Source organism: Ictalurus punctatus, chromosome 4 (genome assembly GCF_001660625.3).
Source record: "Ictalurus punctatus breed USDA103 chromosome 4, Coco_2.0, whole genome shotgun sequence".
Taxonomy (NCBI): Eukaryota; Metazoa; Chordata; class Actinopteri; order Siluriformes; family Ictaluridae; genus Ictalurus; species Ictalurus punctatus.
This window is the reverse complement of record NC_071284.1, coordinates 3,402,501-3,414,724: the sequence shown is the minus strand read 5'-3', so window position 1 is coordinate 3,414,724 and position 12,224 is coordinate 3,402,501. Positions and strand designations below refer to the sequence as shown.

The 12,224-nt window shown below is 37.4% G+C and overlaps 2 protein-coding genes across 3 annotated transcripts in view; one reads left to right on the top strand and one right to left on the bottom strand.

Annotated features, from left to right (window-relative positions):
- The window catches only part of otogl (otogelin-like), a 49,400-nt gene extending 46,797 nt beyond the window's left edge, over nt 1-2,603 (bottom strand). Inside the window, exons 1-2 of the mRNA XM_053678232.1 lie at nt 2,522-2,603; nt 2,236-2,362 (exon numbers count right to left, since the gene is read on the bottom strand). Of these exons, the coding sequence (XP_053534207.1) occupies nt 2,236-2,362; nt 2,522-2,603 (209 nt within the window). The remainder of the gene's footprint in view (nt 1-2,235; nt 2,363-2,521) is intronic.
- Nucleotides 2,604-3,119: 516 nt separating this feature from the next.
- Nucleotides 3,120-7,786, top strand: gcsha (glycine cleavage system protein H (aminomethyl carrier), a). 2 transcript variants are annotated; one of them, NM_001201227.2, is given in 5 exon segments: nt 3,120-3,277; nt 4,962-5,041; nt 5,748-5,811; nt 6,010-6,141; nt 6,490-7,010. In NM_001201227.2, coding segments are annotated over 5 exon segments (525 nt in total). In that variant the 5' UTR covers nt 3,120-3,126; the 3' UTR covers nt 6,588-7,010.
- Nucleotides 7,787-12,224: the final 4,438 nt, after the last annotated feature.

Genomic DNA, 12,224 nt, shown 5'->3' with positions numbered 1-12,224 from the left:
ACGCAGAAACATTAATGAAGGAGCACGGTGATGCTGAAGAAAGTTGCATTTCAAAGCCTCACATTAGCAGGGGCATAACGGGAATAATCTGCAAACTTTATAATAAGGGATAATTTAACTGTGATAAACTTTATAATAGGGGCCAATTTAACTGACTGTCAAAGTGAATTCTCTCTCTCTCTCTCTCTCTCTCTCTCACACACACACACACACACACACACACACAGTCCCATGAGAGGTAACATATTCTCATTTACCAGGAAACTTTCAAAATGTGCTCAGATTAGGATAAATAACATGAAATATTAAGAACATCTTAAATAAATCACTGATGCGCAAAGAATGTTTTATTTATTTATTTTTTTCTAGAACTTTCTTTCCCCTGACCTTTACTCAGTTCATCTATCCTCTTGAAACAGTGTAGTTTAATGATGCACAACAAAATCTCAACTTTTTCAAGGACAAACTAGTCAATAAAGGTACTTAAATGTAAATAAATAAATATATATATAAATAAACATATTTATTTAAATACTTACCTATTCAAGTTATTTTCTGTTTTTGATACCTGGCAAAGGAATCCTACCAAACAGGAAAGTGTTAGCCTGAATGAACTTTTACATGAGTCAGTGAGGGTCAATACAATTTGAATAAAACTAACCAATAAATTAATGGTTAATTAACTATGTAATAAATGAATGGTCGTATTTAAAGCAAAGACATTGTAAGAATGCATAAAGAATACTTAATATATTAATTGAAACCACGTTATATGCTAAATGAGCTCCAAATTAATAAACAGTGTCTATGATAATATACTGATTAACAGCCCGTTGTCTAATGCGTCAGAAATGTAGCATCAGGCTCCTACCTGGAAATACGACCAGTCTGAGGAAGAAAAGCGTCCAGAGAGAAAACAGCTTCACTTTCCGCTGTTCGTTCATCTCAGGGCAGCGTCCGTATGGAAACAGGTTAAAATTATGAAGCCATTCTACTTTTCTTTTCTGGTGGGTTTTTTTTTCTGTCAGGCTTTCGCTAAAACCGCAGTGAGCTCTGAGGGAGCAGGCTAAAAAAAACCGCTGAGTTTAAATCAGGGTCAGGCGCAGGGATGAGTTTTTATCCTGAGCGGCTCACTGCCAATTCCCATCTTCAGCTAGAGTGGAGCCGCTCTCTCTACCTGAGCTCAGGTACAGCGTCCATCATAATACCCTCAATCACCCTCTCATGGGTGGAGTCTCTACCTGAGCTCAGGTACAGCGTCCATCATAATACCCTCAATCACCCTCTCATGGGTGGAGTCTCTACCTGAGCGCAGGTACAGCGTCCATCATAATACCCTCAATCACCCTCTCATGGGTGGAGTCTCTACCTGAGCTCAGGTACAGCGTCCATCATAATACCCTCAATCACCCTCTCATGGGTGGAGTCTCTACCTGAACACAGGTACAGCGTCCATCATAATACCCTCAATCACCCCTCTACCTGAGCGCAGGTACAGCGTCCATCATAATACCCTCAATCACCCTCTCATGGGTGGAGTCTCTACCTGAGCTCAGGTACAGCGTCCATCATAATACCCTCAATCACCCTCTCATGGGTGGAGTCTCTACCTGAGCGCAGGTACAGCGTCCATCATAATACCCTCAATCACCCTCTCATGGGTGGAGTCTCTACCTGAGCGCAGGTACAGCGTCCATCATAATACCCTCAATCACCCTCTCATGGGTGGAGTCTCTACCTGAGCGCAGGTATAGCGTCCATCATAATACCCTCAATCACCCTCTCATGGGTGGAGTCTCTACCTGAGCGCAGGTACAGCGTCCATCATAATACCCTCAATCACCCCTCTACCTGAGCGCAGGTACAGCGTCCATCATAATACCCTCAATCACCCTCTCATGGGTGGAGTCTCTACCTGAGCTCAGGTACAGCGTCCATCATAATACCCTCAATCACCCTCTCATGGGTGGAGTCTCTACCTGAGCGCAGGTACAGCGTCCATCATAATACCCTCAATCACCCTCTCATGGGTGGAGTCTCTACCTGAGCGCAGGTACAGCGTCCATCATAATACCCTCAATCACCCTCTCATGGGTGGAGTCTCTACCTGAGCGCAGGTACAGCGTCCATCATAATACCCTCAATCACCATCTCATGGGTGGAGTATCTACCTGAGCGCAGGTACAGCGTCCATCATAATACCCTCAATCACCCTCTCATGGGTGGAGTCTCTACCTGAGCGCAGGTACAGCGTCCATCTTAATACCCTCAATCACCATCTCATGGGTGGAGTCTCTACCTGAGCGCAGGAAGGCGTCCATCATAATACCCTCAATCACCCTCTCATGGGTGGAGTCTCTACCTGAACGCAGGTACAGCGTCCATCATAATACCCTCAATCACCCTCTCATGGGTGGAGTCTCTACCTAAGCGCAGGTACAGCGTCCATCATAATACCCTCAATCACCCTCTCATGGGTGGAGTCTCTACCTGAGCGCAGGTACAGCGTCCATCATAATACCCTCAATCACCATCTCATGGGTGGAGTCTCTACCTGAGCGCAGGAAGGCGTCCATCATAATACCCTCAATCACCACCCTCATGGGTGGAGTCTCTACCTGAGCTCAGGTACAGCGTCCATCATAATCACTCTCTCATTATACAAATTCACCATCAACTATTTAATATAACACTTAAAAAGGAAAGTAAATTAAAAGAAAGACATAAAGGACAAAAGGAAAAGGGACAGACAGAATTACACAAAAATTGCTCCCAAAAAAGTTTTAATAGGATCTATATATTATTTACTTTTTTTTAAAAAATGTCGATACAGGCGAAGAATTATTATATTTACATTTATGAATAAAATATTTTGCCATAATAATAATTAAATTCATTACAAAATATTGATCTTGCAACTGTCATTTCCACTAAAGCCAATCAATGCATCAATTAGACAAAGACTAAAATCTGACTCAATATGGTCTATAATAAATCTACTGAGATCTTTCCAGAATTGTTTTGTGTTCAAACCACCTACAGCTCAAACTGCAGACTAGAGCATCGACAGTGACGTTTTCAAAGCGCGCCGCGAGCGGTCCACTGATTTAGACGTCACTGGGGAAAATGGCGGCGCGCTTTGTGCTGGGACGTGTTTCTGCAAACTTAACCTATGCACTGCCCCGAGTTTTTCATACAAATGTTTTGTCTCCTGCGCGACTGTCGGCGAGAACATGTTTAAAAAGAGATCTGTCACTGACTCCTCGGTTTTGTTCAGGTAATCGCTCATCTTCTCCGGGTTGATCAGGGTCCACATGAAGCTGTGCACAGAAACTTTTAGGACAGCTGATAAAACACTGGCCTTGTGCGAACACAGCTAGTGAAGTTAAATAGTTTGCTTGGTTAGAGCTGTACTCGGTTTATTTCATCGCATTTATCACTGCTGGTTAACGTGTTACTGGCAACGTTTCAGCATGAACATGAGGTGTAGGAGGTTTTAAAGGTCAAGAAGAGATTACGAGTCAGTAAACAAACTAAATGTCTTTCTCTCTCTCTCTCTCTCTCTCTCTCTCTCTCTCTCTCTCTCTCTGTCTGCCTGTCTGTCTGCCTGTGTACAACTATTCTCTGTGACATTGTTACATAATACTTAATTATAATGTGTTTTAGTGTCTTATGTATAATATTGTATGATGTGTGTATATATATATAATATATCAATATCATAAACAATATTTTATATATATATATATATATATAAAATTTAATATTGTGTTTGTGTTTTGTGAATTGTATTTGCATGTTGTATTTGGGAAGTGACCTTAGGTGTTGTGAAAGGGGCTTTTAATATATATACACACAATAATATACACATATTTCACACACACACAGATGTATGTATACATACACACACACACACACATGTGTGTGTATTGTGTGTATATAGATATACAAATATAAATTTAGTTTGTTTTCTGGCTTATTTATGAATACTGAAGGTAAAAAATAATAAATCCCCTAATTGTTGTTCATCTGCAAGAGAGACTGGCTATGAGGAAAGGTGGCACTCGGAGCCATAAATATATCATCCTAACTAGTCCATCGCTGCTTAGCCAAAAATAGTTGTTTTGGTTTAGTTCTAGTCAGCACTGTCGTGCACTTCTGTGCATTTAATAGCCACTGTGTATGATAAAAGTTAGGAATGTGCTAGGGTCGGCGGCAGAGGTAGCAATGTAAGGTGCAACACTAACGGGCATAAGCTGAAAACGCATTTTAATGTGTATTTTAAAAAAGTAAAACCTGAAGGTCTGATCATACACTGAAACTGTGACACCTTAAAAACTCTAATCGCATAGATTGGTTCGTGATAAAATATGAGCACAGTGGATGTAACGTTTGTAGTTAAGGTCTAACTGCACTATACACTTGGCCCTCTTTGCTGTTATAATAACTGGGAAGGCCTTAGACTCGATTTTGGAGTGTTGCTGTGGGGATGTGTGTTCATTCATCAGGTATTGTGTGAGGAGGCTTGGGGTGCACTCGGTGTTCCAGTTCATCCCAAAGATGATGAGGGTTGAGGTCAGGGCTCTGTCCAGTACACTAGAGTTCCTCCACACCAAACTTGGTAAACCATGCTTTCCTGGAGCTCGCTTTGTGCACAGCGGAATTGTCTTGCTGGTACAGGTTTGGGCCTCTTCTTAATCTTAATGCTTCAGCATACAAAGGCATTCTAGATAATTGTGTGCTTCAAACTTTGGCCCACATATGGGTGTAATGGTCTGGTGTCCACATACCTTCGGACATAGTATATAGTATATGTTTCATCTAAATTCCTAAAGACAATCCTGTGTATCCTGCATATTACGAGAATATGGGCTGAGCTCTGGCAACCTTGTCTCCCAACACTTTACATTTGAAAAATAATACAGTGCTATGTAGGCTAATTTTTGTGTCTCAATCCACAGCCCTGAAGTACACAGACAAACACGAGTGGGTGCGAGTGGAAGATGGCATAGGCACTGTGGGCATCAGTAACTTTGCTCAGGTGAGTGAAATAGTCAGCATTTAGATACAGTGACATCACCTGTCTGATTTAGATATAGTATCGAAACCTCAGTCAGTTTTATTTAGTTAGATTAGAGTGAAGAAACCTGTTTTAATGGGACGTTTCAATTCATTTCAATATATTTTCTTCAAAATAGTCCTTACAAATGAGTCCTTCTTATCTCGTAAAACAGTGTTTTGGTTCTTTTCTGAAAAAGCAATGCTATGTTTATTTTAGTTAGTATGTGAAGAGTGTCTTGTTTGCCATCTAAACAAGCTCGTCATCTTCTTTCTGAGTTTTTTTTTTTTCGTTTCTTTTTTTTTTTTTTTTTTACCCCTTTCACTTGATGCCACCTTGGTCTGTCTTTGATTCTTTGCTCTTCTAACATTTACATTTGCACTGACATCATCAATACATCCATTTATTTATTTATTAGTTATTTTATTGATTGATTTCTTTATGATGCACATCCCAAAAAAACTTGTGATGCTCGATTTCCAAGTGCCTGCCTTTATCTTATGGTGTCCTGTAGTGGTCGGAACTAACATTTAATGAGGTGTTTGTGTGGATTCACATGCCCATATGACTGGTATATAGTGTAGGTAAATACGTAAAGCTCGATAAAGCTTTTCCGAGATATTGCATCCACAGATCCCAAATGAATTCCTCTTTTAGTGCTGTTCTGACTTCTGCTTCACCCCTCCAGGAAGCTCTGGGTGATGTGGTCTACTGTGGTCTCCCAGATGTTGGCACAAACCTCTCCCAGTCAGGTGATCTCTCCTAATCAGTAATGAGTCTGCCTGTACAGTATTTTTTTTTTTTAGATGAATTGATATGTATAATCTTTTATTTAGCACACAAGCATTCGTCTGCATTCGCTTCATGGTATGAGTGAAAGGCACTGGTTTTAAATCGTACTGAAAGTCATTTGTCTTGACGCAAGCGATTGCGCATGTGTTTGTGCGTAGATGAGTTTGGCGCTCTGGAGAGCGTGAAGGCAGCGAGCGAGTTGTATTCTCCTTTAACAGGGGAGGTGACCGAGGTTAACCACGCTCTTGCTGACAATCCTGGACTGGTCAATAAGTCTTGCTACAAAGACGGTGAGATTCTTTATTTCAGGTATTTCTTAATAAGTGGAGGAGCAGCACACTCCTACACATAGGGCATGATAAAAAATAAGGCGTAAGACCACATGGTTGCTGTGGAAGGTATTCTTTCACCAGTTGCAAGTCTTTAGGCTACTGATCAGAGGGCTGTGAGTTCAAGCCCCAGCACTGTTAAGTTGCCAGTGTCCTTTGACCCTCTCTGCTCCGGGGATATTCTATCTAACAAGCTTGGATATGCAAAGAACTTGTACATGTGGCAAAGGCTTTCTATTTCGTCTTTCGTTCGCAGCACTACAACGTGTTCCTGTGCCTCATTAATCAGCGTCGTGTGTTTATTTCCAGGCTGGCTGATAAAAATGACAGTATCAGTACCAGAAGAACTGGATGCTCTAATGGATGAAGCAGCGTATAACAGATACATCAAATCTATAGAGGACTAGTAATGACCCAGAACCAACCCGACGTGCACGGATTTGACACGTTCATGTTCTCCTGTCGGCGAAAAACGAAAGACAATACGGTCGACTGTGGACTGCGTACTTCTTTTATTTACTGATTCGTCTGATTAAAGCCCATTGCTTTTAGTTTAGATATAAAACTATAATACCAACCAAAATACCCAATTGTTTGATCTTGATAACGAATCATTCAGTGTGTTCTCGCTGCATTCCAGCTTAAAGCTAGTAATGTGATAACGGTTCAGTCTGTATACAGAGGTGTGTGACAGAATCTGCATGCTGACTCGGTATTCGTTTGGTTTTGGTGACCAGTTTATGATCTGATCCTTCCTTGTTTTTGTTTAGAGTCAGCAGCTGGTAGGTGAAGATTACTAACACATATTAAAACACTACTGATTTTCTGAATCTTCTCTGAGCGTTCTGAATTTTTTTTTTTCTTCTTTCATAATTTAAAGCCTGTGGTTTTAATAACCGTTTTCTTGATTAGTTTCTTTGATTTCAGTCAGAAGTAATCAGTTGTGTTGGACTTGTTCCTCAAAACAGCATGGTTTCTTTTCACCATCATTAGCATGCACATGACTCTAAGAGCTGCGATTAAGTAAGCGTTTACTTATATAGCATGGTATATTCAGTAAATATGCATCCCTCACTACAGATTAACTAGAACTACTAACTCAACATTTTATTTCCATTATAATTATTTTCGTTATAATTTTTATGTGTGTGTGTCAGTCACATAACGGCTTATGTCTCACAAGAATTGCAAACAACTTGCGAACAGTGCTAGTGCTAGAAAATGTTATAGGAATAACCGTGTCATTTCCACAGCAGTTGTATTTTTACTGGTGTACAATACATAAAGTGGCAAGGTCGGGTACGATCCAAGTTTGCGTGCACTCCACTGCTATTTCACTCTCTCTAGGTAGTTTAAAATATTCGATTAATTAGCAGAGTACTGTAATGTGTAGGAGTAGCGAGCACATCACATGTGGTTTAATAAAATATGAGCTTTACTGTCCTCTCATTAATTGCCTGCTGTCACACTGTGACAAGTGGCTTATTAACGATTTAGGTTATGAGTTTTGCCGGTGAAGATCAGACTGACTTTTGGATTTTTCCATTTATAATATCGAGAGATTTTGTGCTACAAATAAAATAAAATAAAATCTTGTCTGAACCTGTCTTGTGCTCCGGTGTAAATGAGTGAGTATTATAAAAATGGGTTAATTAAACAATAATACAATTCACAATTGTTTCATTCAAAGTGCAGCCACTTTGCTAAGTCTCATTCCTTTTACTGTTTGGAAGGAGAGAAAAAAAAAATGGAACTACTCATTATTACCCGTGTATATAAAATTTAAACAATTGTTACTAGATAATATATAAGCAGATATATATACGGATATAGACATATAGTTCGAGAGATATCTATCTATACATATATAAGGAGATAGATAGGTATATATAGATAGATAGATAGATAGATAGATAGATAGATAGATATACGGATACATATATAGATGGAGAGATATAGAGATATATATAGATAGATATCTATACATATATAGGGAGATAGGTGTGTATGTATGTGTATATATATATATATATATATATATATATATATATGTGTGTGTGTATATATATATATATTGATTATATAGATAGATAGATAGATATACGGATACATATATAGATGGAGAGATATATATAGATAGATAGAGAGATATCTATCTATACATATATACGCAGATAGATAGACATTTATATATATGGATATAGATCGAGCGATATAGAGATAGATAGATAGATAGATAGATAGATAGATATACACACACACAGAGATATATATATATATATATAGAGAGAGAGAGAGAGATATGTATAGATTATATATATATATATATATATATATATATATATATATATATATATATATATATATGTATGTATATCGTTTTATACTTAATATTAGAACCTGTTATGAACATTATAGACTAATCTTATCATGTAAGCAGTAGTGTCTGTGGATAATAAATAAGAAATTGTAAACAATGTGTTCAAAATGGTCGCATTGCTTTAAATATGCACAATAATAACAACCTGTACACATTGTTTATACAGGCTCGTTAATAATCATATGCTATCATCTGAATGTCTTCATTAAAATAAAATCAAATTCAAATACATTCTGAAGAAATTTGTTAAATACATTTGTTCTTTTAATGAGATCTTTGGAGAGGCAGTCCTATATAGTGTAGGCTGTGCACACAAGGCCCATCCTCAACTAAGCTCGAATTCACACAGAGTACAGCAGGACTGATCAGTAGTGTTAATTCCAGAAATTTTGGAGCTGACCATCAAGCAAACTTGTAGTAAAGATTTGGTTCTTGTGTCTGTCTGCTCAGATTTAACACACTGTGTATGGGGGAGAAATTTCAGATTTGGTCTCCAACTGTAGACGTACAAGGTAGTGTGTAGGCAGAATGTGTGATAAAGTGGGCAGTGATGCTGGAGAACTCTGTTGTATCTGTATCATAACAGAAGAGTCGCACAAACTCCGTGTGTGAATTTTACACGTTGTTTAGACGCAGTACACGCTCACACGTGCAGTTTGTGTGTTTCTATTTTATCCGTGTCGTGTGTTTGCTTGAATTCTGCAATTTTAGGACATAATATGATAAAATACACATTCGTATATTCAAGCAGTTGATTTATTACTCACATAATCGCATTGAATTTTGATTGATGGTCAAATGAATGAAAACTTAGTGAGTATACGGTGTATCTTTCTAAATTTATTTACATAGCAATTGTAGAATGCAAATTCAGACAATTAATAGTAATATATATATATATATATATATATATATATATATATATATATATATATATATATATATATAACATTACTAATTTAATTACTAATTCGATCATAATCATTATCAGGATAATAATATTAGAAAACATCTGGGCAGGTTTTACCTTTGTGGCCCAAATAAGATTAAAGGCAGAGAGAGAGAAATGTTGAGAGGTTTCACTTTCCTGTCAAACAGTCTTTTTTCTTTCATGTGTATTGACTTACAAGGGGAATCAAGTTCCCTTAAAGAGGAACAAATAGGTGGAAAATGAAAATTGAACAGAGAGCCTATACCTGAGGGAGGAGTAATCAATAATGTTTAGACAGCAGAACAAGACTTACAGGCAGCGGATCAATACGGGGAGAAACGCCCTCTCTTTCGGCCTCTCGTTTTCTCTGTGTGTGTGTGTGTGTGTGTGTGTGTGTGTGTGTGTGTGTGTGTGTGTGTGTTCTACTGACCTTAGAGGATCTGATCAGGTCTTTATTTAAAGCTTGCTCCCTCGTGAGGTGAGTGCACAGTAATTACGAAGAGAGAGAGAGAGAGAGAGAGCTTCACTAAAACCTAAACCTATTATCACATAAGCTGCAGTGATTGTGATATGATTAGATTTAGATTTCTTATTACATCCCAGTTGTAACACTAACACGGGGGGATAAAGGTGAAATTCTTAAGACATAGCAGTCAGTTATCATATGAATCAGTCAGCGTAAGGGGGAGAAAAACCAAATACAAAAAGATATGTTATATGACATAAAGTAAATAAATATTAGATCTGTGTATTGCGTATTGAAGAGGACAAACAAAAAGACATGGAATTTTGAATAATGGAAAATTCAACCATTCAAAATGGGCTCATGTTTGTTTTACAGTCTACTGTGCTGTATAATAGACCCTAAGTAAAAATTATAATAATTGTAATGATAATAATTCTGTTGCATTAGTATATCATGGCCTTATGACCTTAAATCAGGCTATAGCAGAGGGGGAAAAATAAATGGTTATAGCTTTATTAAAAGTATATGAAGGCAGTATATTGTAGCCATTGCTTAAAAGCTGATCCATAATCCAAGCACAGGTAGACAAACAGGACAGGTTAGACAGAAGGACAATGAGATGGACAGACATGAGAATAAAAGAACAGAGGATGAACAGAGAGCAAAAATGAAGCAATTACTGCTCAGAAGAAGGTGTTGCCATGGAAATAATGAGGACGATTTTAAATTGGACGCAGGGGTGACCTCCACTTTTGCTGATTGTTCATTTAAAGACACATAAAGGGACACAGTTTATCAACAGCTGTTTGATTCATCACTGATTCATTCATTGATTCAGCACGTCTCTGCGGGCTTTCTCGTCTCAGACCAGAGGACATCCTCAGCTCAGCCTGTTTCTCAACTAAAGACACACACACACACACACACACCCATTTCACCAGTGAAAAGAGCTCAGTGCACCTTCATTTTCAAGATTTCACCAGCTCATATATGCCTCTATGCTATAAACCTATGCTCTCTCTCTCTTTCTCTCTCTCTCTCTCTCTCTGAATTCATGTCTCTGTCTCATTAACGCAGAGCTCAGACGTGCTGTAGCAGGTGACAGGGAGAACTAATCACTCTGCAGATTAAAAATAAATGAAGAGAAACGTGTTTTAGAAAAACGGCGGAGCACAGATCATAAATCATCCAGGCTGGAGCGAGATCCCTCCCAACTGTCCACACACACACACACACGCATCACACATCACACACACCACAGACAAATTACATTACAGAAATCACATTACTGCAGCCTTTCGGGGAGGACGAGTGAAGGGGAAAGAGGGAGAGAAGGAGACGAAGCAGCACAGAGATGAGACATGGCCTGAAAATGACACACAGTAAAAACACTGGAAAAGAATCACCATAGTCCATTGGATTTGAAATATTAAAGCTATAGGGCTTGTCCATCATTTGCAAATGAGTCATCTTGCATAATTTGATAATTTTATACATATTTTGTTGTAATATCATACTTTTGCAATTTCCTCATAGAATAATAATAATATTATGCATATTTTACGTTCATACATAGTGAGCGATTAGGCTTCTGATTTCTTTACAAATCAGACAATGATTAATGATTCATAAATCAGACTATGTATAATAATTTTATACTTAGTCTGTAAAGATTGATTGGACTTTTTTCTGTTTTTTCCTTTTCCTTTTGTCTTTTAACATCTATGTGCTCTATCCCATCTTTTTTTCTTTTTTTATGTTTATAATTTATTTTTGTTTAACTGCATTTCTTTTTTGGAATTAGTTCATTTACTGATGGAAAGCCAACTGAAAAAAAAAAAAGAAATTGTGAATTTTTTTAACCATGAAATGTTACAAAAACAAACAAACTCACCAGTAATAAACAATAAATACTGTAAAAAAAAAAAAAAAAATTAATGATTGAAACTTGAAATGTTAAAAAAGAAAAGAAGAAGAAAAAAAATATATTTCTCATTAAATAATTCAGTACATCCATGACTGAGAATGAGTTCAAAATGGTGGCAAATAATAATAATGTAATAATATAATTTTTAATAATTATTTTTAATAATTAATAAATAAAAAATATAATAATTAATGAACAATAATTATTTGAATAATAATATTCAAATTAATATGTTGACTTGGTGGTCAATTAACAAAATGTGTGTGCCTATAATTAACATTATTTACTACATTAGTTGACATTAATGAACTAATATAGGAAATTCAGTGGCCTGTATTTA

Excerpts from the sequence above, each read along its gene's own strand:
- gcsha (XM_017465101.3), top strand. The coding sequence starts at position 4,629 with ATGCTTTCCTGGAGCTCGCTTTGTGCACAGCGGAATTGTCTTGCTGGT. Across the intron at positions 4,681-4,961 it reads GAATTGTCTTGCTGGTACAG|CCCTGAAGTACACAGACAAA; the intron begins GTTTGGGCCTCT and ends CTCAATCCACAG. Across the intron at positions 5,812-6,009 it reads CACAAACCTCTCCCAGTCAG|ATGAGTTTGGCGCTCTGGAG; the intron begins GTGATCTCTCCT and ends GTTTGTGCGTAG.